The sequence below is a fragment of the Marmota monax genome, unplaced genomic scaffold (assembly GCF_021218885.2).
Source record: "Marmota monax isolate L192 unplaced genomic scaffold, Marmota_monax_Labrador192_F-V1.1 WCK01_AAM20220418_F8-fsc00166, whole genome shotgun sequence".
In the NCBI taxonomy this organism is placed as follows: Eukaryota; Metazoa; Chordata; class Mammalia; order Rodentia; family Sciuridae; genus Marmota; species Marmota monax.
The window spans coordinates 3,162,830-3,190,734 of record NW_026693344.1 but is presented as its reverse complement, the minus strand read 5'-3'; the positions used below and the strand labels follow the sequence as shown (position 1 = coordinate 3,190,734).

The window sequence follows — 27,905 nt, the reverse complement described above, 5'->3', positions numbered from 1 at the left end:
GTTAAATAAATGAAACTAAACAAGAAAAAATCCATCTGTAACTCCATAGCCCACTGTTGTGTCTTCTTTTATCTCACAACATTTTCTAAAAAGTCAGTTCAATGGTAACAAGAAAAATATCTTCACCAGGGTTACACTTTATAAATTTTACAAATGCATGGGAAAACAGATGTATACCAATATACCTGAAACAAAACACACTATTTTAGAAAATTCTACAACTTATTTATCTGCTAATCTTAACCTATTTTATCATTGTTCATTTCTTTTTCCTAATTTTTACAACAGGGACTTAAGAATGCTCACCTTCTATATCTTATAGTGATTCTAATACATTAATATAATTTTCATATCAACTGATAAAATTAGGACTCACAGGAACTAACTATGCAACTTGAAAAACCAAGAAAAAATCCATTCCTGGTTTGAAAAAAATCATGACCATGTCAAGAGTCTAATATATCACTCTTTCTCTCCCAGGATCTGCACAATGCACTGAAATATTGTCAAATGAATTGATTTCTGTAGTCTAACTTCCAAGCTGTTTCTACTATACACATTACAAAACTCATAAAACAGCATCACCTGTTTTCAGCTGAAACTGGTTACAAAAGACTACTACTTTCTCAGGCAATGCTGGAAATTTGCAATAATTGGATGGTCGCAAAATCCTGTCATACAGATTACTCCATGACAACAAAGATATCAACCAGATATAATTAAAGTAATTGAAGTCAAACAAACAGATATAATTAAAGTATAAATATTGTTTTCTTCATTTTATTGGGATGTGTCACTTGTGTAAACACTAATATATTCATTTCGTTGATTCAAAATTAGTTCAAAGAGGATTCTCTAAAATGTAATTCAAAAATACTTAGAATATTTCACACATTTAATTTACTGTGGCTCTGTAAATCTTTCTATACAAGCTATAGCCGGGCGCAGTGGTACATGCCTGTAATTCCAGCTGCTTGGGAGGCTGAGGCAGGATGTCTGCAAATTCAAGGCCAGCCTCAGTAACTTAGCGAAGCCCTAAGTCATTTAAAAAGTGAAACCCTGTCTCAAAATAAAAATGGCTAGGGATGTGGCCCAGTTATTAAGTACCCCTCGGTTCAATCCCTGGTACCCTGAAATAAAATTAAATTAAAAAGATAAGCTATAAGTTACCAGAGTCAGTCATCTTTTTAAATTAGAAAAATTACATTTACTTAATTTTTAAAGTGACAATTATAAAAATGTTATATAATTCCTTTCTACATGCATTTATCTCCCCATCTCTTTCTATACTTAATGCATAGAGACAGAAATACTTTTTAAGACTAACATATGGGGCTGGGGATGTGGCTCAAGCGGTAGCGTGCTCGCCTGGCATGCGTGCGGCCCGGATTCGATCCTCAGCACCACATACAAACAAAGATGTTGTGCCCGCCGAAAACTAAAAAATAAATATTAAAAAATTCTCTCTCACTCTCTCTCTCTCTCTCTGTCTCTCACTCTCTCTTTTAAAAAAAAAGAAGAATATATGAAAAAGAAAAATAAGTTCGAATCCTGGACTATAGCATAAAGACAATGTTAAAAAATGATTATGGTTTTACTGTTGAAAGAAATTTAAGATATTTTTTAGCAATATGATAGTAGAGTATTAAGATAAATTTCCATTTCAGGATTAATTCAATTTCTTTGTTTTCAAATATAAATTATAATATACATTGAAATATATAGTTGAAAAACCAAAACAATATAAAGAGTAAAGTATTAGTTTTCATTCACACTCATTGTCTACCCTATTATTACTTGTCCTATACTTTGCCACTTTTCATAGTTTGTTAGTCTTTACCCAATATTCTTCATGAAGCTACAATACAACATGGAAACATTTATTTTTTTATTGACCTCAGAATGTTGAGCAATTTGCCTCGTGTGACTAAATTGAGTAAGTTTAAAGGCAAATTCAAACTTACACTGTTTGATTTTAAAGGTCAGATGCTTCATTATATCAATGTTACTGCTCCTGAAGACTGGATGGATCTTTTAGGTGCCCTTAGTTATTTTTGTTGTTATTGTTATTGTTGTATAGTTTTAATTTGGGAGATCTCTTTTTATTTTTTATTTTCTTTTAAGTTGAAAGAAGTTTGGTGGTGTTTTTATGGAGACCTTTCTATTAACACAGGCTTACCAGTGTCCTCTATAAGAACTATTATGATTATTAGCACTCAGGCTACTTACTGGTCTTCCAAGTTACACTCTTCTTCACCCTAAATCATTCATTAGATGATCCATTTTCAAATATTTCCCTGTCAGAGTCAGAAGATATGGACAAACCAAGATCAACACCTGTGTTCCTGCCGTGGCTGCTGAACACCCCAGGCTGCCTTCCTCCATCACTTCTGGTGCCACCAAAGCTTACCTTTCCTTTGCTGATGATAAAGAAGGTGTCCCCTCTTGCTCCTTGCCTGATAATATATTCCCCATTTTCATAGTGAGTCTGAAAAATAGAAATAGTGAGAGAAAATATTAAGAAAGAGGTGATCTACAAAACAGTTCAACTTCTTCAAATATCAGTCCTCAGGGATGCAGTCGCCCTGAAGGAATTTCTTCTCCCAAGCTGAGAATCTATTGTGATCTGAAAATGAATAATAGTCAATAAATGCAATCATTACAAAGATATCACATCTACAATGCTCATTTAAAAATGTTTTGTGAATGTCATTTTTCTTGGTAATTATATTTATCTTTTTAAATTCACTCATTTCAGTTGTTTGATGAAAATACTTTTTTCTTCTATCAACTAACATGAAATGAAATAGCAGAGCTACTAATTAAACCGATCTTTCTGTATAATTTTATTTGTCATTCTCATTTTGTTTTACCATTCTCATAATGATAGCTTATTTTTTCCCTCTGAAAAATTACTGTGGCATATAAAAAATAATCTTCATTTGAATCTAGGTTTACTTTTACTGTGAATTAAATGACCCAAGATACTTTTTAAGGCACCACTTCATGACTTAATGTCTTTGCTTGAGCAATTTAGGTTTAGCCCTGTTAAACAGAATGTCTTAATTTTATGGGCTAAATTCTGGTCCAGCATCTGTCCAGCATAAACTATCAAATGAAGAGCAAGCTAAGACTGTAAGAGGATTATCACAGCCAGTGGGTCTGACTCAGATATCACCACTAAGTCCATTCCCAGGGTGAAGATTACTCCTGCAATAAACAAAAGTAATTTCTATAAGGAGAGGTGGAAGAAAGTGTGTTGCTGGGTCAGAAGGAAAAACAGAAAAATGTAATGGTACCATCTGGCCCCATCCTTCTCTGCAGCTTAGCAGGAGAGCTATATCTTGGGAAAGAAAATATTACCTTACATACCACTTAGGAAACAGAGTTCATGGTTTACACAAAACATCCATTAGACTAATCACTACTATTTGTCTTTATATTTCAATCCCATTTTTTTCTTAGCACTTTATTCTCTTCTATCTTAAAATGACCTTTCAATAATATTTGATATTGAAAATAGCCATATTTTCCTTATGTATTTATAAATTTAACATATTACCTAATCTGTCACTTATTATTTTTCACTCAAATTAGTTCATTTGCCTAGTAACAAGATTTTTAGTTAACAAAGTTTTTCCTTATTTTCCTTGTCAATCTCACTCATTATATGCTACATATAATGTGTTATGTACCTTTTAAGACTATTTTCCTACATTATAAACATGTATGCATATATACACATATACATATAAATAATTATTTCTAAACAAAATTAGGATTATAGGATGCACATTATTTACCTAATTTATTCTATTTAGCAAGGTTATCTATGTTTGATTTCTATCTTGCTTCATTAGAATTGGAAGATCTTTACAACATGGAGATTTGAAAAACAAAATCACAATATATCCAAAATCATTTTATATCCATTCAAACATTTTTTAATGTCCTTCTTATAGGCATTGATTATACAAAGATGAGTTAAGACAAAATTCCTAATAGCAACACCTAGTAGATCTTTTTTTGATGGTAGAAATTCTACAGTTGCATTGTCCAATATGGTAGCCACTTGCTACTTGGGTTGCTGAGCCTTATTTTCAAGTGTGCTTAATTTTATTTAAAATAGCCACACATTTCTAGTAGCTATTGAACTGGATAGCACAGGTAACAGCTAAAAGTGACAAGCAGAGAGTCACATTTGCAGAAGTTGGGCAGGGGAAGGACGGCATCTTTCCCACTCTTGATGTTTCCTCCCATATGAATGGAACTCAATAAAACCCAGACCTCTCTTTTCCTTCCCTCACTCTTGCACTAAAGGAGATGACATGATGACATGGCTTATCTGATCAATTTGTAAGTAATCCACAATGTATGCTCATCTCTGCTTCTGATTTCTTCGCTGTAGAGGGAGCTTCTCCCTGAAGGAGGGCATCCTTTGCTGCTTTTCCAGGGGAAAGTTCTTCCGGTTGCAGCGAGTGTGTCTACTTCTGTAACATGATAGCTACTTCAGCCCCATTAAATGATCTGGTTTGGGACCCAAACTACATCCTCTAACTCACATTTTATTAGTAGTCAGAAGGAAATATAATAAAATATTATTATTTTGTAATATTACTTTAGCTTTATTTATCTTACAATTCATCTTATTTATCACTTGGTTCCTAAACCAAGACTATTCAAAACCTCAAAATTATCCAGTATGCACAATGCTACATTGTACTAAAACCCAGGGTTAAGTGAGAAAAGTCTTGAGGAAACCTGACTTTTCCCCATAGTTCATCTGGAAAGGATTCTTGAGTACCATCTAAAGGATGAAGAAGAGCTCACTGGATATTCAGTAGGAAAAATGCCACCTCAAGAAGAGGAGATGCTGCAGCTTATTATGGTCTCATAATACTACAGATATATAATTTTTTTAAAAAAAATGCAAATAAGTTTGAAGCAATCTTAGCTCATCTGAGATCATTTCCTTCATCTCCTTCCTTAAAAATAAGAACAGTCATATTCATATGAGAGTTATTTCCCTTCAAAAAGAAAAAGTTATTTGTCCCTATTAAAAGTTGCAAAGGTAAGTGTTTCCTAACCCTAGCACTACTGATGTTTTGAAGCAGATAGTTCTTTGTTTTAGGAAGCTGTTCTGGATACCCTGTCTGACATAGGCATCCCTGACCTCTACCCATTAGATACCAGTAGCACTAGAGTCACAGTTGTAAAAATTAAAAAATGTCCCAAGACATTGCCAATTAACCTTTTGGAGGCACATTTGAACCTAATTGAGAACAGCAATTCTAAATTGTTCACGTTCTTCATTACTTCATCTTAGAGAATTGAGAGGTTAGCAGAAATATCCAGAAACAGTCTAGTTATTTCGTTCATCTGAATTATCTAATAATCTTCTTAATATCATCTGACATAGATTTTATAACTTGACATTCACAAATGTCATATCAATTATTTTAGTTCACTTACATAGGCACTCACTGAACATATTTCCATGCTGCATAAGTTCATAAAACTCAGAGATTCAGAGAGGAGCCTATGGGACAGTGCCTAAAGCCATTCCACGTTTGAGAATGATAATATTAATGGTGTCATAACACCAGAACTGGAATGTCTATGCTCCCCTGAAATATTTCACTGTACCTGAGGAGGAGAAGACCATGCACGCTGATTCTTTGAAAGGTACTCCAATTATGCTTACCAAAAGCCAGCAATTTCACTATTTTTGAGGTTCAATTTGTAGCTCTGCCAGTTTCTTATTTCAAATTAAATCACAAAAGTACAGAGAGCCTCGAATGGGAAGAAACCCTAGCATTTAGTTAGTTTCCTTGTGAAGGATTCCAGATTTGTTACGATAAAAGCCAATCTCTCTAACACAGCCTAAAAAAAAGACTGTGTATAACCTGCTCAATGCCATGGTTTCTTTGCACCCTTCCCCCACTTTGCCCTGCAGGCAGTTCCTCAACTGTGCCACCACCAAGCCTCCATACTCCCAATGCTGCACACCCTGTCACATTTCACCTTGTGACAACCTTCTTCCCTTTTGGATTTTCTCCTTGCCTGACCTGGCCAATAACCTACTGTACACATACCACCTTCACCCACCAACCCACACACACCTCATCCCACCACAACACAGAACCTAGCTAAATTAGATCCATTATTTGAACTAACAATACCATAAAGCTCTATTTATTGCCCTTTCCTGAGCTTTCAGTTAATAATTTACTTGTGTTGATATTTTTCAATCGATTTTAAGTCCTATGAAAGCAAAATCATGTCTGATTTTTTTTTCATTAAAATATCTCCAGTACCTACCTTTGTGCTTGGATTAAGTAGAAGCTCCAAAAATATTAATGGCATGAATTAGGTAGTCTTCCTCAATCCCCATCTTTAGCATTTTCCATGGTTTGTTAGTATGGTTTCTACCTATAATACATGACCCAAGCCCATTTTTCCCCGTTTTTATCTCCCTACTCCAAGACAAAAATCACATCTTCCTAAGACTAAGTCCTCCTACTTAGTCTCCCTGTCTCAGACCCACCTACCACATATCAGTTCATCTATTCTCATTGCAACCAAGTAAATTTTCAAATAATAAATCAGTTGAAATCATTCTATTATCTAAAATATCCCAATGACTTCTTGGTACAATTAACACCATAACAACTTACTGTGGTCTCTTCAGTTCCCCGCATTCTGACTGGCCACCCCCTCACCTCTCCATCCTTGTCACCCTCACTCAGTTTCAGACATGGTAGCCTTGTATTGCCAGGCTGGGTCTCTCCTCAGAACTTTGTACTTAAGGAGCCTTCTGTCTGCAGCACTCTTTTGCAAGATCTTCATTAGCATCTTCTTCTCATCACTGGGCCTCAGCAAGGCCTGTGGTTACTGCCTGAATCATTACATTCCCATCTGCCTTGATTGTACTATTAGAATCTCATCTTTGCTGAGACACCCATTTGTATTTGAACTCCTGGGATTCACTATAAGTTAACCTGACTGCCATTGGATAAGACAGACATTGTAGGGGCAGAATAGCAGGCAGGCCCCTGCCTCATCCTGATAGCTTTGTATGGGCATATCCTGAGGACATGTGATTCATCCTTGCCTTAATAAGGAACTAGAGATGATTGTTACAAGCTCCCACACTGCTGAAAGGGATAAGTGTGAAAGTGCCCAGGGCAAGAAGATCTGAGACTGAATGAGCTTAACTTAGGGAATTAATTTATGACTTGCACCTGGATGTATGAAGCCACAAGATTGGCTGTCTCCTAACCTGTCTCTCAGGCACTTTGGATTTGACACAAAGGTATAAAAGTTCCCTGCTATGGGCCCGACCACAATGAACAGGAATTATTGGCAACTTTGCATTCTCTTTGGGCCTAGGAGACCAAGAAAATGAGTATGTTTCTATGTCCTTTGTTCAATTCAACTCATGAAATCTCTTTAGTGAGTTGCAAACAGTATTCTTTTTTTTTTCAGTATATCATTATAATTGTTCTATTTTAGTATTAGTTACCATTATTCATCTCTTATTGCATGTTATCTTAGTTATAAATTAAACTTTATCATGAATATTCACAAATAGAAAAAATAGAATATATGGAGGTTGGTAAAATCTCTTTAGTGAGTTGCAAACAGTATTCTTTTTTAATGGAACAGAAAACATTGAGTGAATCACATATAGTAAGGATACTTATAAATGAAATAGTTTTACATGTATTTGAATACTTAGGTGTGTAGTAGACCCCAAGACCAACTGTATTCCTTACCCCAACAATGAAACTTTGATAAAATAAGTACTTTTCTTTCTTTACAAAGGACATAATACCTTTAGAACACTGAGTTATCTTGACTTCTACATCAACTCACCTTTAGTAATTTTGTCATCATTAACAAATACAATTGTATTTTCTCTTTTTTCTTGAATTATTTCACTTTTTTCTTTTTGAAATTTCTTCTAATTAGTTATACATGCCAGTATAATGCATTTTGACACATCATACATAAATGGAGTATAACTTTTCATTCTCTGGTTGTACTTGATGTACAATCACACCAGTTGTGTAATCATATATGCACACAGGATAATAATGTTGACTCCTTCTATCATTTCTACCCCAAACACCCCCACTTGCCTTTACTCCCCTCAATCCAAAGTGCCTCTATTCTTCCCTAGCACCCCTTTCTCCACCTCATTGTGAATTAGCCTCCTAATATCAGAGAAAACATTTGGCCTTTGGTTTGGGGGGATTGGATATTCTCCAGCTCCACACATTTACCGGCAAATGCCATAATTTCTTACATGTTGAAAGTACTGATCCTTCTTTAAAAGGATTTATAATAACTGTCATTAAGTAAACTACACTGACTCAGGTCACCTTTCCCACCCCCTTCCTGGGTCCCTGGATTTCTCTCTTCAATCTTCTCATCTTTCCTGATTTCTGACAAAGTACAATCATTTATATTTTTGCATATTCAAGAACTCCGTTGTCCACACATTTAACACTTCTCATTGTGCAAGAAAACTATATAGGTTTTTTCTTTCCTAAACTTCAAACATTCTTGAGGTTTTTTTTTTTTTTTTGGTGGCAAGATCATATCATGAGACTTTAAGCCTGTTGAGTACCTACAGAATTTATGATTCCAAGACAGCTGTTGGCCAGCAGTAGCCATCTGGACTAACTGAATCCTTACTCTGAATATCAGACAAAGGAGGAGAAAATCTGAGCTGAAATTCCATAAATACTTGGATTTTGTTTGATGTTTAACTGAGCCCTTTAATGACATCATTTTCCAAATGGATTTTCAATCTCTGTTTTTCCTCTCAGAGATTTTTGATGTGAATAAATTCGATAGCATGATGACTCAGAGATACATCAATGCAGGCCTACAAAATGCTGAAAATCTCTACAAGGAGCAGTTCCTTTCAGAACTATTCATTTCACAAAAGAATAGAATGGTTTATAGAGTAGACAAGCAAGCATTCTCATTCCACATAATTAAACTATAACTCAAATTTAACAATTTGATCTATGAAGGCAATTAGCTTCAGCTGAACTTGGAAATTGTTTGCCCTGACAGATTATGAAATGTGTCACAGGGAAGCATACAATCTAGTGTTTCAGAATCATCATCTGAAGTATGAGTATGTTTTGAAGTTTTGACCAAAATAAAATACAGTGTGAGGAGGAAAAAAAAAGAAAAATTAATCACAGTTTCTCATGAACCCTATCACAGACATAGTTGCATAAGTCAAAAGTACATCAAATTCACTCAATATCCTTGAGGATTTTAAAATAAATACTTTGCATTTCTCTTTGGGAAAGCACTATTCGTTTTAGAGGGCATCTTGAGTCATTGAGGACAATAAAGAAGGGAAAGCAGGCAGGATCTAGGTTACGTGTGGGAGGAAAGGAATAGATCCTTAGGCACTTGATACTGCTCTCACAATGAGGATGCTTTTTTACATATAGACTGGTTTGAGAGGTAGAGGTTATAAAATCATTTATGATTCCTGCCCCAGTTTTATTCCTCAATATGACACAGAACCACTACACTGGGGTAGGTAAGGCTAAGAGTTTCTCAAGAATTAAGGGACAATCCCAATTCTTAAAGAATGTGGAATTCGGGTATATTTTGGAGCTAATAATAAATGTGGAGTACAAAACACTCAGCAGCTTTCACCTCAAGGACACACACCAATTGGAAAGCACACAGGTTCGCACAGGGTCCTGAAGATCTTTGAAATCCTGGGGAAGTTTAGAGGTCCAGGAATGTGCTGGGGCAGCAGTCAGGAAGCTCCTTGGAAAGGCTGTTCACTAATGGATGTGGTACTATTTCAACATGTTAATGACTTGTGGCCACAACATTGAAGAAAAGCCCTGGAAACATCCTTCTCCACCTATGTAGCCCCTGACAGTCACTTCTTCACACATACGTTAAAGGTTCTAATTCAGGATGAACATCACTATGGTGATGGTAGCTGTAATGATAGAACAGAGAAAAATAAAATAGCTAAACCTGTACAGAGGTGGAGGACATATCATCACCAAAGCCAGAGGTCCCAGCTAACAGTTAGATAGCTAAAAGTGTGAAATGGATATAGCCAAGGAAAAAAAAGCAACCTTAGAAGTGGTGTGTATAGTAATAGCAATGGAGCACAGAAAGAGAAGATTAAGAGAAAACACAGATGAGCAACATGTGTGCAAGTCAGAGATTGCAGATCTAGGGGGTAATGGACTTTTTGGTCACCAGAGAGAAGTATGTCACAGAAAAATTTAATCAAACTTGAATGGATTCCACTTTTAGATGAGGTATGTCGTTGTGTCTCTGCAGATATTCACCACTTAAAAGAAGAGGGAGAACTTTTGTTATGCAGTGATCCACAAGAGTCGCTATCTACTGTTTGGGACATGTGCAGTTCAGCCAGTATCGTGAGGACAAATTTTCAGAGTATGGCTATTGTGGAAGCTCTAGTGGGTACTTTCAGTGGGACCTCAAGGAGTTCAGGCTGCATTCTTGCATGTTTTTCCACTATTTCCATCAGCAGAAATGGGATTATTTTTTAAAGAAACATTCAGTTGAGATCCCACTAATTCTCATGAACACAATATGACTGAATATTTTAGAATAACTGCAAAGATTCATGGTCACACTCTAGGGGCAACTCACATCATAATTCATAATAGCTGCTATTAATTTCATGCTTCCTAAATGCTAGTCAGTGTGTTAAGGATATCTCAAATAGGACAATGGCCCTCTGAGGTCTTAAGATTACAATTTTCTAGAACAAAGTGGAAGCTTGGACAGGTTGAATCATTTTTCCAAGATCACCTGGCAAGCAAACTTTGAAGACAAAATTTGAATCCATGTTTGCTTTTGAAAGCCTGTGCTTACAGTTTGAGTTTCTACTCTTATAGAAAATCAATTTTTCTTAACCTAAAGAAGAAAAAAAAACACTAGGAACATATTGATAGTAGTAATCCTGGATATACTGCTTAGACAGAGATTTTGAAGTCTTGAATTTTATTGTATCTCCATTACAAGGTAGTTACTTCTATTAAAAGAGACTGATTGTAAAACACAGCTATAATCTTACCACTCTTCCACTCGAAAACTTGAAGCGCTCTACCTCCTCTGGAGCATCATATTTAAACTTGTTGCTGGGGTGTTTCAGGCCTTCTGGGATCTGGCACTTGTTTGAATACTCTTCTCTTGCTACACTGCAGCCATCTCCGGATCTTAACTGCTCCCAGATACCTTCTCCCTCAGGTGCTTCACACCTGCTGTTCCTTCTTGTTGGAATGTGGAATGTTCTTTTACTACCTTCTCAACTTATTAAACCTAGTTCCTTAATAAATCTTCCCTTGATCCTCCAAATCATCATTACCATAACATAACACATTTTTGTTTCACAATTCTTATTCCATTTGGTAATCTTATTTAAATATCTTCCTTTGACCCAAATGAGAGTGGAGTCCACATGTTTTTACCCTCCAACCCCAACTATAGCAGCCACAGTATCTTATATTTACAAGGGGCTCAATAAATATTTATTTAATACATGAATTTGTATTAATGTACTGCTTGTTTCGCACTTTTTAAGACACCAAATCCTTAACAAGGCTATTCATTCAATTTTAAAAATCATTAAATTAGTATTACTAACAAATACTTCATAATTTTCAAAGAATACATGCACACACATATACACACACTTAGTCATTATAAGAAGCTCTTTGGATACTAAAAGGCTCATATTATTATCTCCACTTTTCAGATAAGGGATTAAAACTAAAAAGTAATTATTTATTTTAACATCTGCAGAATTCTAGCTATGTGGCAGCCATAATGCTAAGCACATACCTGGATTATTTTATTCCCTGAAAGCTTGAAATGGAATATAAAGGTACTTCTTATAGGTGTGACATATTAAGAGTTTTTAAGCATAAATATGGGAACTAATTTAATTATGTTCAAGCCTGGGTTGTTTTGTATTTAGAGGAGAAATTCACAAGGAACCCCTTTAAAAATAAATCTCACCAAGAGTCAGTTTTTCATTTTATTCTATCCCCCTACCTGGTTTTATGGGAATATGGTTTTGAGGTAAATTGGTAGCAGTTTTGTTTGAGACTACATAATGGATCTGACCTAGCAATATCATTTTATATGGCTGTGACAAAAGACTTATTCTGGCCATAAATGCAATGTAAAAAGTGAAATGAAGGCTATAGTATGATAAGGTATAATATACCTTGCATGATTATGAAATGATGTATCTCTCCCTCTTAAGCAAAACTTCCATAAAACTCCTATTCCTATTTTCACAGATTTAGTTGAAATTCATTTAGGCTGTTATGCTCATTTTAAACTTTTAGTAAGATCTATAGAGCATATCCAATATTCTTTGATTGATCTGGGTTCATTATTGACATTCATTTTTGTTCTAAGCCAAAGTATGGTAGTATGGTATGCCCTGGTAGTAACTGAGGCAGGCAGGTGACACAGTCTTACGAGGCTACTCTCCACCACTGACCTTTTTTGAGTTCTCTCGTTTCTTCCCTTGATGCAAAAATGTTAGTTCTGACTTACCTCAACCTTCAGTGTCACTTCAAAGTGCCTCAATATGCCATAACCCAAATCAGTTCATATCAAAAAACAATCAAGTAAATAATTTAGGTACTAGGTACACACAGAGAAGTAAGACATGCTTTCAAGAGATAGAGTTTAGACCATGGAATCAGACCATTTAAAAGTAACACAGAAGTGCTTGTGGGAGGTATTGTACAGCATAAAAGCCTTAATAGCATGGGAGTTCAGAGAATAACTCCTAGAAAATATAGCAACTAATTTGAGCCTTGATGGGTGCACAGGAACTAGCTAGATGAAAAAGTAGCTGTTGGGAGAGAAGAAAGGAAGGGCAAGGGCTCAGAAATATGAAATACCATAGTCAGCCAGAGAATGATGATATTCTCAGCATTAGCAGAGCCTAAGTTTAGGCAGCAAGTAGTAGGACCTGAGGCTTGAGAGATACAAAGGTAACCATGGGTGATGACATGCCTGCTTGACTTTAGCCATCATGGGAGGACCCACTGACAGGATTTCAACATGGAAGCAACACCAAGTCAGTATGAGTTCAGATGGAATGTGGTTGCTTTTCAAATATTTTTGAGTGAATGTATGAATTCTTCAAAAAATGGAATTAAACAAATGGTGAGGAAATACAGAAGGGAGAACAATTTTAGGTTGGAACCATTTTTCGCAGGAGAACTACCTGAGGATATAGTCTCTCCTTGTTCTCAGCATGCAGGCTGATATCTGCTTCTAATCATCTATGGAATGGGAAACCACAGGTAGAAAAGCCATACAGCTTCTAACCTTGACTGTTCATTAATACCACCAGAGAGAACTTCAGAGTCCTACTCCCAAATATATTGTTAGACCTCTAGAGCCGGGACCCCCATAATCCCTAAGGTTCTCCAAGTGATTCCAGTGGTCAACCATGGCCAAGAACTTTTACACTAAAGCTCTAAGTTCAGAAATGGGTCTAACAAAGAGCTTCCTTTATAGTAAAGTATAGGGGCTACAAGACACTTGGATTTTACTTCACTTTGCCTTTTTATTTAAAATAGGCATATCTTCAAGACATGGCTTCTTTGGAAGAGCAGCTATTCCATCCTAATACTAATATTCCATTCTAATACTGCCTTTATGTTCATGGTGAACTCTGTAGAAAGGAGACTCTTGAGTCCAAAGCAGAAATCAAACAAGATAAAACCAGGCTATGTTGGAAGGAAATTCATTTGCAAACATTTAAATCCTAGGTGAAAAAGAGATAATGTGTTAGTGGCAAAGGACAGAATGATTTTTCTAATTTGAAATAATGATGCACCAGGCTTATTTCACTGGGAAGAGAATAACTTCACACTTAAGGATAACAACTTTCAGCCAGCATATCAGCAGTCCAGTAGAAAACCAGAATCATCACTTTAGGCCACAGGACAATAATTTCTTGACAGGCTCCCAAAATGTCCTATTGTTTTAGAATTTAAAGAATTCATGATTTCAAATCACGACCCCTACAAATGGCAGGGTCTTTTGTGCAATGCTATTTTTTAAATCTGGAATTCCACTGTACGGACTTCCTCAGCAGAAGACAGATTGACTCGATTGACTCTGGAATGTTTTTAAATTTTAGACCATATTGTAAAGCCATTGCTAATTGCTAAGAAGTCCTTACCAAGCACAGGAGCGTCATGTTGCACCAATATTCCAAAATCAGGGATGCTACATAGGTCAGATATAGTTAAAGAAACAGTCTGTAGCATTCAGTATATCAATACCAATCCTAAGCAGGCACTTACAATTCACTGACGCAAATTCAAGTCAACTAAGTTTTGGAACAGTCCACCCACGATCTATTTAACACAGGAACAAGATTACAACAATCCCTTTTAAATCCCTTATATACAAGTTACACAGAACAATGAGCTTGACCTCTCCTTCCCTCCCAGGAGTTATGCACTCAAAGAAGACAATAATAATAAAGTAGTATTTTCCAGAAATAGCATAAGTCCAGAAGAAGGAGAAACCAAGGAATAAAAACAAGAGAAGAGAGTTGACCCGCCAAAGTTGACATGTAAATACACAAGGGAGAGATATATATAAATCTTGATGGAAATTAAAGGCTCTCAAGCTTGTAGGGTTCTGTCCTCAAAATAGGTGAGGTGAGTATAATGGGATGTGCAGATAAGAGCAATATGTGCTTGAAGAGAAGAAAAGTAAAACATATATAGGGCTCTCAGTGTAATAATGTGAAACTTTAACTACAGTCTGTTTGATGTGAGTGCTCTGTGGATAATTTCCCACTTCCATGCCAAGAATAGCAACCCTAGGAACAATACAAGCCACATGGTCACTTTTTGATAGTAATGGTCTTAGCTTAAGAAAAAATTCCAATTCAGCCAACCCATTGTTTATTTTTTGTTTACTGTAGTTTAATCTACCCAGTTAAGGAACACATTTTCTAAAGCAGCTATTTGCCAGCATAGATTTTCAATGTTAGATTGACTTAATTACTGCCTTCCCCTTATCCTATTCTCATGATCTTTTATATCTAATACTCAACAAAGTGGGGCAGAAAACAAAACAATTTTCCAGATTGTTTAGGAAAGTTGTTCTCACTCTGACTTGGGTATTTAAAATAAAATATGGAGTTTATAAAAATTATACATCAAGTCTCACCTTGGGAGATTCTGATGCATCAGCCACCATCATCAATACATTCATAAAATGTGAAACTTTTACAAGGTCTGTGCCAATTCAAATAAAAAGAAAACACATGCCCCACTCTGCTACATACACATTTTGGGTTCCTGTGAATTAAGGTTTGCAATATCACCCTTTCACTGGATCTTTGAGGTTATAATTGCCACAAAGCATCCAAGTTAGGTGACTAGTGCTCTTGGGCAATTCTCTAGTGACCTCAAGGCTCACAGACAACCAAATGGAAAAACACAGACTGTTATGCTCTTTCTCAAGTGTAGTTCCAGGAACAGAGTTATAAGTTTAACATCTTTTTTTATTTGCATTTCACCTAGGCAGACATAGTCACAAAATGTCTTTTGCAAAAACTTTCTGTCATTCTGTAGGATGTCTCTTCACTCCATTGACCATTTCCTTTGCGGTGCAGAAGCTTTGTATTTCGATGCAATCACCTTCGTCTACTTTTGCTTTTGTTTCCTGTGTTCTCATGGTCTTATTCAAAATGTCCTTGATCATTCAATTTTTTGAAGTATTTCTCCTTTTTTCCTAGTAGCTTCATAATGGTGGTCTTATATTAAAGCCTTTAATTCATTTTTATTTGACTTTCACATAATATGAGAGATAAGAGTCTAGTTTGATTCTTATGCATGTGGGTATTTAGTTTTCCCAGAACCATTTATTGAAGACAATGTCATCTCCCCAAAGCATGGTCTTAGCACCTCTGTTCAAAATCAGTTGGCTTCATATGTGTGGGTTCACTTCAAAGCTCCCTATTTCTGTTCATAAGTCTGTCTTTATGCTGACGTCATACTGTTTGAAGGTGCAATGATAAGTTATTTGAAATGTTTCTAATATCCTTATAACTTTAAGGTAAACACCCCATTCAGTCTCAGCCATTCTCTATTTACAGGACTACTTGTTTCCTCTGATACTGTGCCTTATGGCTGGTGTGGCAGATTTATCTTCATCTGAAGTCTCTACTTCTCCATTAAAACTCATTCTTGTTTTTCAGCTTCCAAAATTTTGTTGGTGTTGTAATGTTTTCCCATTCTTTTAGTAATTTTTACTCTACATACAGAGTTTAACAAGGTTTCAAGAAGTAGGAATAATAAGCATTCAGATTCAGCCCACCGAATTTTATGTGTCCTCCAAACATCTTGATATATTTGTAAATAAAGATGCTGAATCCTCATTCTAATCCCTGCTAATTCTGGATTATTCATGCTATCCTTGTGGGATACCCATCACATACTAGAGCACCTGAGCTTTGTGCAAAATGAACAAAGAATATAACAACAACAACAACAAAAACAAAAAATAAGATTGAAGCTGTCATTCCAATCGAAGATTCCTAAAGAGATTATCTGTAAATCCCCATAATCTAGATCCGGTCTTCAGGAATCTTTTTTTTTTTTTCCAAACAGATTAAAAAATAAAACAACAAAAAAAGTCTTCTTCAATTAGTTTTAAAGGTTGGTTTATCAACTGCTTCCTCAATCATGGGGAATTGATTGGGGAAGCCAGTTCATTCTGAACAAAGGTGCTAAGAATATGCTTTGAGGAGATCACATTGTCTTTAATAATGGTTCTGGGAAAATTAATGTAAGCCCATCTCCTCTTTTCCATGTTACACTATATGTTATAGAAACCTTACTCTAATGTTTTCAGTTCTCATCCATGACCAAATAATGTGAATCTGTCCAGTCACTGAGCCACATAGTGGAGACAACTTTGACTTCCTGCTTTATTCATCTTAAATCAGGTAACAAATCCTGCTAATTCATGCTCTTGACTATCTCCTTAATGTTTCCTTTTCTTTCGCCTCATAGTCAGTGACTCAGGGCTTTCATCATTTCCGATTTTTTGAGGGATTCAACTGGCCCTTTTGTCTCTTCAAATCTCCACCTTTAATCTAGCCTACATTATAGGACTAAATAGAGTAGATGCATATTATCTAATTAAAATTCCCCAGTAGTTGCTCACTGCTAACAGGGAAAATATAAGTTTTTTTAGTAGTCCCATGGCTCTTAAAACTTTGGCCAAATATCTGTTCTTTCCCAACCACTATGCTGAGTATAAACAATATCAAACCATGGATTTCCATCAAGCCAGAATTGGTTTTCTATACCACTGGGTTTATAGACACAGTTTATTCTCTGTGGACAGCATTCCTTAATTGTGCTTGTTTTATGAAACTGTACTATGTTTGGCAGTGTTCATATCAAGTCTCTCTTCCTGTGATCTCCTAGCATTTTGGTCCTCTATAATCTTAAGTCTGACTTATAGGTTTTCCATTCCAGATCATTAATTCTTTAGGACATAACTGTTCCCTTGTCTTTTCTATAACTCATACTTAACACACTAGAGTAACACAGAACAAGCAGAAAATCTGTAGAATTAATATTCTCTCATTTTTAATGCTCCTTGATGTTAACATGCCTTTTCTTATCTGTAGTAGGAAGCATTGTCTTAATGCTTGAAATATTTAAAGAACAAGACTGAGGACTCTGTAATATTATTAAACCTTGATATTGATCCTGAGTTTGACATATACAATTATCTACTATTAAAGTTCAACTTTAAATAATGCCAATTTTCTTCACAGGATAGGTTACCAAATCTGCAAAGATGTCAATGTAAATATTTGAACTACTTTTCGTTGTTTGGCAATGGAGTTACAATTGATCAAATTCATAGCACAATACAGAAAATTCTAGGATGTCATATTATGTTTAGTGAAGTATTGACTATAAATAATGTGGTGATTATAAGAAATAATGTGACATTTGTATAAAGATTAAGGTATATAATTTTCTCACCCTCTCTTAGTCTTGGCTCTAATCATATTAAAACAGAATGAAAATTAAACCATAATTGAGTAGGCTACATTTCAAAGATGTCTCAAACATAGCTAAACCTCTGAATTACTTAGAGAGTTTCTCTATTCTGCTATTATCAGGACCACCACAAAAATGATTCATGCAATTTGATAAGTAATTCAAATAATGCAAATTATGTAAAACATCAAAAGCAAATGCCTCAACTCTGTGATTCAATCCTAAGAGATAATTACCATTAAAAGGCTTCATTTTAATTTTTCTAGATATTTTTACACCTATCTACCCACCACCATCACCCACTCCCATGCATATACTTACATAAATTTTTCCACACATGAAATATAAAACACATATTGGTGGATAATTGTTTTGGTCCTTAGCATGTCTTTGGACATCTTTCCATATTAGCACATAGGGATCTATTTTGTTCTTAATTCTTTTTAGTGATTAATTTACATCCTATTCACTCAAATGCTATCTTGTGAGATACTACTGTGTGTCCATTGCTATGCCAAACATTTTGGTATGTCCCCAGACTCTGGCTCATACCCCAGGTGGCCTCCATCAACCAGATAATAAAGTCCAAAACAGCATATCTTACAAGGCTCCTGTTATAATTCTCAAGCCTCAGGTGCTACATCCCCCTGCCTTAAACCTCTGCTTTAAAAACACTGAATTATTCATTCTCTCTCTTGGGTCTGGCCTGGGTCTGGCCTGTTATGAATTTATATGTAATACTGACAAACAATCTTATTTGGGTGATTCTAGCTTATAAAACATGTTCCAAGAAGTGCCAGCAATGCTCACAAGTTTGTTATTCAGTCAACGAATGTGTATGATGAACTTCATTAACCACTGGAGATCCAAAGATGGAAATATTCAGCTCCTGTTTTTAAAGGAGATTAAATCTAGTGGAGAGACAGAGGAGATGCACCAAGAAATAACAGCAATAAAAATTATTTTTAGAGTTTTTACTATAAACTAGGCAGTCCAATTTTCATAAGCATGATCTCATTTAACCTCAAAATAACTCTAAAGAATAAATATTATTATCATCATACCAATTTTATAGAATGTAGAAAAAACAATATCTCAGAAACTGAAGCAAAGAAAGGTCATGCAGCTCACTAATAAAATACATTATAATAAAATATATTTCAGCTAGTAAATACAGTATACTAAGACTTAAAAAAAAATCTGACTTTCCTTCTTTCTCCATGCTTTGCCTCTGTGGGAACTCTCTGAACCCTAGAGCCTGTATATGCAAGTAACAGGAGTTTAAAGCTAAACCTGCTAGAAACTGCCGAGGTCATAGGAGTCTATCTTGCTTGGGGGTGTAGAGGACTCTCCAAACCCAAGGGCTATTGTCCTAGACAAAAAGACCTCCAATTCTAGCAAATAGCTGTAAGCAATTTAAGGGCTAAAAACCCACTTTAGTAAATTATATGGATAAAAATTACTAGCTAAAACAGCTCTTCTTATTCTTTCTCCCAAATAAAACATGTCTATGGGTTCTGAATTTGCCCTCTTTATAAATGATTGAGAATATCTACATCTCATGGGTGCAGAGTTTATGATGTGCTAACTGATACAACTTGAAGTTTCCCTCAGCTGGCCTAGATTTTAGACAAGTTCCTCCCTGGTTCTTATGCTCTGGCCTCCCTTATCTGAGAACATTCTCTATCCCTCTGAGATGTAAATCTCCTTCCAGACTCTGGCCAGTTTTATAACCCAGAAATCTTTCTCAAGTACCTGGGAGTCCTGACTTTGAAAATCATCAAGAAAGAAATCACCCCCACCTCTGCCAATTAGTAAACACAGATGGCTTAATCTTATTGACCAAACTTCCCCCTAAGGTCCTCCACTCCATTTCCATTAACTTGTTCCCTGATTATAACTCCTATCCCTTTTATGTCAATGGAATAGAGTTTGACCTGCTCCCCTATTGACATAATCTTGAATAAAGTCTTCCCTGCCTGTTTAATTCTGCCCTGTGCAATTTTTCTTTGACAGTGCTAACCATAAAAAAATCACCAAGAGGAATATTAGCTAGAAGAATGTGGAGGAAACTAGGTTACTTTTCACAAAATTCAAAGGTCCTAAACTTTTCTTGTTGTTGTTGTTACAGGGCTAATTTGGAATGAGGACAGTGACCCTCCAGAAGACTCAGCATATTATGTTCTCTTTTAAAATATAATTTATTTTGTTGACTGTATAGAACAGGAAACTGGTTATCTTGTCAAAAACAAATTTATTCAGCAACTAAATTCATCTTATACATAGTCATTCTTATTTTTACATATTAAAAATACATAATTTCATCTTTAAAATATTTTCAAAATACAAAATGAATGAAGACATTTTCTTGCCCATTCATTCTGATATTTCTCCGTAGGAGAAGAGCAAAATTTGGCCTAATGTCACATTTCCTGAGTCATTGTCAGGTTTCTACAGCTCATGATTTAGTAATTTCATCTAGGAAAAAAAAAAACTTTCTTAGAATGTGGTATGCTATGCCTCAGTTGATCTCTGTCAAACTAGAAATGACAAATTGTGCATGACCAAAGAATACTTTTAATTAAGGAAATTGATGTTCATAAGTAGAACACAAGAAGTGAGTGAATTCTTGCCCAGAAAACAGCAGAAAAGTAAAGTGTACTTTACAGGATTGCCAAAAGATGGCTCTTAATACTAAATATATATACAAGGTCATTATGAAATTGACAAGTTCTAGTTTCCTGCCGCTATTGAAACAGGTGAATTACAGCAGAACTATTGTAAAGATTCCTGAAATGGCATGCTTTCTTTTGTCCAGCATTCCAAAGGAAATCTAAGTATTGTGTCATCACCTTCACAGATTTATCTCTGCAACCCTGACCTCCAGACTCATATTCAATGGCCTCATTAGTAGAACCACTTAAATGACTAACAGGCACTTCACAATTACCACATCTAATCCACATCTAAACTAATCCTGCCCTTATCCTCCCTTCCTCAAAAAATGGTACCTAGCATTTACACCAGACCCCAAATCTTACCACCCCCAACCCCTTCCCTGACACCCCATAGCCAGACCATGGTTAAAAATTTCTCTCTAATTCAACCACTAGCCATCATCATGCACCTCTTCAAGCCACCTCCAAGTCCAACAAGACTTCTTTTGATTTCACTTTCTCCGTATTCCTGAGGTCTTAAATAAGACACATCTCCACAGATTAATCAAAGAGAATGTCAAAAGAAACTAAAGCATTATTCTTCCTGCTGGAATCATTCCATTGTCTCTTTTACCACACTGAAAATGAGAACCAAAGCACTTACCATGCTACCCTGGTTTTTAATCTCTTATCACTTGAACCTTCACCTCCTCGGCTCCAATAACTACAACCATCTTTTAGGTCCTCAGATTAATCAAGCTTTCTCTCCTTTGGGGTATTTATACTTCCTTTTGACTAAAATGCCCCCCACACACATACACACATATACACAGACACAAATTTTCCACCTGGCTAGCTCTGGACATTCACTTAGTTCTCTGTTCAAAATCACCAACAGGAAGAACTGACCACCGCAGCTAATATGCTCTTACTCCTTTCCTTCTCCTTATGATTGTTGTATGTTTTTTGATAGAATGTAGACAATTTAGAGAGAATGTTGCAAGATACCCACAGTGGAGCATAATTCGGTAAAAGAAAAAGAAAAGTGAATGCCATCAGGAGCAGAATTAAACAATAGAGTGTCCTACTACTGCCAAAGAAACCTCAATGATATGCAGGTTTATCTGTCACTCCCTTTTCTTAAACTCTGCAAGGGCTCTTCACTTCAAACATACTTCAAAATTCAAATTGCTTTGATTCAAGATTTGACATTACATTTGCCATTGCTTTTCTGAGCATACCCATTCTTCACAGCAAATTAAATTCCCCACTCTTCTCAAACACAGGTGCATGTCTCTACCTTTGCTTGTACTATACGTTCAGTTTAAGACTGTCCCCTACATCCATCTGCTTAGGAGCCAATGCAACCTACCTCTTCCTTGAAGACTCACCTGATTCCCCAGTCCCAGTGCATTCCCAGCATTCTTCCAACCACCTGTCTTGAACTACTGTTTGACATTTATCACACTCTGCTCAGCATGGAAATTATTTTTAAGCGTTCCTGATTTCACTATTCTATTAATATATAAGATTCCTAAGGGTAAGGACCACATCTCATAGCTCTAAAACTACAGGTCACCTGAGAGAATGTAAGTTTTATGAATCCCAGTTTCTTTATTTTAAAAGTGAGTGTAATAATGGTAATAATAACCATGTGATATACACATAGTACGCTGTGAGAATACATTATTTCTATTATGTAAAGCATTTAGAAGAGTGTCTTTCTCATAGTGTATGGTCCACGAGAGCTAAAGAATTATTAGTAGTAGTGGCAATTGTACCTCTTCATCTTTATGATATAGATTCTACTGGTCCTCAATATTGTGCCTTGCAAAAGGGCAAAAAGTGGGAAGGTGAGAGATGATAACTACGCACAAACTAGGGGACACAGAAGTTATGAAAAAGCTGAGTAGCAATACTATCCCTATACAAGGCTAATGTGTGGGATTTCATAAAATGGGGACAACATGAGGAATTAAAGATAGAGATAATTAGAAATGGAATTAATCTGCAAAACATACACCTTTAACCAGTGATGGAAAGTAGCAGGACTGGGAATTACATGTGGTAGCTAAACAAGAGTCCATGTTAGTTCTCTTTGAAGAAATCTATTTCCAAAAGAAGCAAATGAGTCCTTGGAAAAACTGAGCTTGGTGATGCCTGAAAAGTGTATGTCGTGGGAAATAATTGTGTCCTTAGGCTTTAGATAAGACAACAAAGCAGAGGAAAGGAAGTAGTTTATCATTGTGAGGGGAAGGGAGAAATGTTTTATGGGATCATCCATCTCTGATTCTCCAGTTAGCCTTCTGATTACTGACACATATTTTTGCAAAGTTAAATAGTTGAAGGGGAAAATAAAAGCACGTGTAAATTTCTGGCAAAATATTCACAGGCTCATGAACAGCAGCCAATCTGTCTAATTCAGATCTATGCGGCACAGCCAAGGAATTCTAGACACAAGAACTGGAAGCCTCTGCAGGCACACACGTACAGGGAAAGGGTCTTTATGCAATTTCACTTAAGGCTGTTGGGCATGCCTACACAGACAGTGGTCTATCTACTATCCCTTTAGGAACACAAAGTAATCATGTCACATTTTTCTCTGGGCAGTCCACATTCTAAATGTCACACATGATAGTAATGAAAGAACTGTCCAACACTGACAGAACAGATTTGCATGCTTGAACCAGGTATGGGAGACATGGAACATCTGAGTTAACAAATACCAACAAGAGGAACTGAACAGACAGGCAGAGGCCAGAAGTCTCTGGAGATTGGAAAGGCTTGTTTCAGCACCACGACCACAGAGCCCCTGGCATTTTCTTTCCAGAGCACTCGTTATTACTGTGTCTTCGGGAACTCTGGAGTTTGTCTTTAAAACCAGACACTGGTTGCAAGTCTTAGTGGATAACAACGGGGAACACATTTCAGCATAAAGAATTGGAATTTACACCTCTCCCAACACTGATAGGTTCTATCACTGCAAAGGTTGGGGTGCAAAGGTCATGGACTTTTAAAGATTATGCGAAGTCTCCTGATGGTTTCTGTAGATTTTTATATGTGCTGGGTTAAGCAGAGAACAGGCATGTCTATTTTGGAAGGAAAAATAAAAGGGATGGAAGTGTGGTCCATTCCCTGGATAAGAGCTACTTAGTCTACCTAATTCTGATATACTCATCTTGACCAGCACTGTGTCCTTTTGCTCTTAAAATATTGTAGATCACCTTCTTGTAAAGTTTATTAGGACACAGTCATGATTGTTCATTTATGTATTATCTATGGCTGTTTTGAGCTCTATGGCAAAGCTGAATAGTTACCCCAGACTATGCAGCCTGCAGAGTTGAAGATATTTGTTCTCTGGCTTGGGAAGGAAACATTTGCTAAGCCCTTTGGAGATTATAGGGTAACTCAGGGGCTGTCATTGCCTGTGTGTGTCATGTCCACCTTTCAATATATTCTAAATGATCCTTAATATGCTGATAATTCAGGGATCCTCTCATACTTTCTTTTTTTTTTTTAGACTCTGCTTAAATTCTAGCCAGAACAGTATTTTCATCAGTATATGAAGGAGTGTGGGAAATATTTCTACCAAAAGACAGACTCAAAGTCACAGAATACTATGGGGGAGGGGCACTTTAAGAATACAGGGCATGTAGAAAAGGCTGAAGAAAAGGGCCTCAGAGGGCTCAAGTGAATGAACATTGGAAATTATGAAAAGAAACAGATGTTCCTTATTGGTAAAAATTGCATTTCTTTGCCTCTTCAGACCTGTCTTTTGTAAGATGGTTTGTGAACATGACTTGATTAGGGTGGAGTGAGAAGGAATTTTTTAAAGGAAAGCAGTATGGAAATTGCTCAGAAAATGAATGGAACCACCATTTGACCCAGCTATCCCACTCTGTGGTTTATACCCAAAGGACTTAAAATCAGCTTACTACAGTGACACAGCCACATCAATGTTTAGAGCAGCCTAATTCACAATAGCTAAACTATGAAACCAACCTAGATGCCCTTCAACTGATGAATGGATAAAGAAAATGTGGTATATATACACAATGGAATATTACTCAGCCTTAAAGAATGAAATTATAGCATTTGCAGGTAAATGGATGGAACTGGAGAATATTATGCTAAGAGAAATAATCCAAACCCCAGAAAACAAAGGCTAAATGTTTTCTTTGATATGTGGATGCTGATCCATAATAGGGGTAGAATAGGGAAGAATGGAGGAACTTTGGACTGAGCAGAAGGGAGTGAGAGGAGGGAAGGAAATGCGGGGGTGGGAAGAATGGTGGAATGAGATGGACATTATTACCCTATATACATGTATGATTATACTACCAGGGTGACTGAACCATGTACAGCCAGAGGAATGAGAAGTTGTGCTCCATTTCTGAAAAATGTGTCAAAATGCATTCTACTGTCATGTGTAACTAATTAGAACAATTTTCTCTTTAATAAAAGGACCCCTGTTAAACCATTTCTAAAAGACAGGTATTACTTCTTCAATTGTCCTAAAGCCACACTGCCTCATTATATAAGTCACAAGTTCCATAATTCTATATATAAAGTTTCTTAAGGGTAGAAGGAATAATGAAAAGGAATGTTCCAAGAGGTAAAAAATAACTGAAGCAAAACTTTGTTGACAACTTTCTTATAGAAAGAACTGCACAGTTTTAAAGAAAATACATTTTGTTGGGTCCAAAAACTATAACTGAAAAGAAGGCAAGAGAAGATTTAAGCAAACCCATATTTATAATGGTTGCAGTTTTCCTAAGTCATATTTTAATTCCCCAAATAGTACATGCTGGCTGAACAATATAGCAACAAAAATATCATCAAATTAAGTAAAATGTGAAATTTTCCCCTCAATACTTCCCTGCCAGTCTTCACTCTGCAGTGATGATCTCTCCTCCTTAAACTGAATTCCACCGAGAATACATCAATAAGATATTTCTTGATACATATGTTTAAATGAAGCTAAATAAACTCTCTAAAATATATGGAGAATACTGTACATTCTCCATATAGGATGTGTTCTGCTCACATGTTCTCTAGAAGTTGAGGATCTTTTTATAGATGGGCTCTAGGACAACAGGTGGATTAGTGCCAGGAAACACTGAAGAAAAACAATAATGTCTTGGTTTTAACTCTATCATCTCTATCTCATTTTAATAAATTTAAGAAATTTCTTTCTGTTTACTGACATGTGGCTGACATGATCATTGTTGTTTTTGACAATGGAAATTAACTTCTGCTTCTTTTTTTTCACCTGATATTTATTTGTGTCAGAACTTTATTAGGACTTAAAAATGTAATTAGAAATAGACACACACACACACACACACACACAAAGAAATGTCCCCACTATCATGGAGTTTACAGCCAAAAGGATGGATGGTTGAGAAGAATAAATATTTCAGATAGAAACCTCTCAAGGATTATAGATGGAGCCAATGTCTTCTTAAAATATTTAGAGACAAGAAGTAGAGGTAATTATATGAATATTTATCAAGCGCTTATCATGTGCCAAGAGCTATAGTAAACACTATACATATATATACTTACTTATCATATATGATAAAAAGCATATAATATATTATTATATTATTCCATATGTAGAAATACGCACACACACACACACACACACACACACACCCTTTTCTTTAGCCCTCATAATCCTTCAAGCCAGGCAGTGCTATTATGATCTCTATTTTATAAATAAGAAAATTGGATAAAGAGGTTAAATGGCTTCCTGGGGCCACAAGCAAATTTGGAGAAAGGAGTTGGATGTCCATTTCATGATCTCTGACTCTAAATCTCACTCTTGTGCACTAGGCTTCAACATAGGATTAATGGGGACAAGGATAGGCTGAAAAAATATAAGAAGCGTAACAGGAGAGATTTAAAGAACGGAGTATTCACACTACTGGTATTCTGATATCTCTGTGTCTCCTATGTGTTCCCATAACAGCTTGTACATTGCTCAATTTGAGAAATGCCACTGCTCTTGCTCGTGTGTGTCCTAGACTAGCACTCCTGACTCAGTGCCTGGCTCGTGACTGGACCTGAGGGCCTGACAAAAGTCTGTGGGGTCTTTGGAGGATATTAATGACATCTTCTGGGTGAATGTACGTATGTGAAATGCACATCTACTGGCAGAGGCAACCAGAGGATGAAAAAGTGAGGACAAGACTTCAAAACTTCTTTACAACTGCTCTTCTTACAATATTTCTTATTCAGGTTCTTTGCCTCATGACTTTCTCCATCCTACTTCTTTTTTAAAAATATTTTTTTAATTAATTGTTGATGAAATTTAAAATTTTATTTATTTATTGTATGTGGTGCTGAGAATCAAACCTCGTGCCTGGCACATGCTAGGCAAGCACTGTGCCGCTGAGCCACAATCCCAGCCCCTCCATCCTACTTCTATTTCACCTATATGATTAAACACCTGGATTTGCAAAGATAAAAAAAGTTTGAGGAAAAGGAGGTTTAGATCAAAAGGAAAAAAAAAACAACCCTCAAAAATAAATGAAACATAAAACTTCAGAGAGCTAGATCATGGGTCATATAGGAAACTGTGAATGTATTATAATTGAGGAAACTATATTTCAACAAAGCTTAGTGCCTTTCCCAGGGGAGCAATCACATATGTCAAGAGAATTGGGAAAAAAATGCAAGAGAAAAACCCTGCTGCAAATGATCTTACACAGTGCTTTTAATAGTTAAGTGGACATAAGCAAAAAGCTAATGCTTGTATTCTGATATACTGTAAAGTGCATCGTTTTCCCTGGTTCTTTCTCTATCCTCAATTTGTCTCTGAAATTCATTCCCTCATGAACAAAAAATTCTGCAGAATAGTAGGTGGATGTAAAGCCATGGCTCAGGCCATGAACAGCAAAGAAAAGAAAGCCCACCACTCACTGATGAGTAATACAAAAACTCATGGATAGACACACTACATAATAGGAGCAATCTCAAGTGTGAGTCAGTTTATATCGTAGATGTTATTTTGTTGTTTCTACTAAATCAAGTCAAAATCAGAAATTGAATGGATTCGTGCTGACAATTTTGGAACAAAAACGAGGAAAGGAAAAAGAGAAGAGAGGGAGAAAAGAAAGCACTGATGTGTCAT

General features: G+C 36.0%; 1 protein-coding gene across 2 annotated transcripts in view; it reads right to left on the bottom strand.

Moving 5' to 3' along the window:
• Prkg1 (protein kinase cGMP-dependent 1) overlaps positions 1–27,905 on the bottom strand; it is a 1,175,746-nt gene that overhangs the window by 211,934 nt on the left and 935,907 nt on the right. For both annotated transcript variants that reach the window (XM_046456763.2, XM_046456762.2), the window contains exon 6: positions 2,411–2,488. In XM_046456763.2, the coding sequence (XP_046312719.1) occupies positions 2,411–2,488 (78 nt within the window). The remainder of the gene's footprint in view (positions 1–2,410; positions 2,489–27,905) is intronic.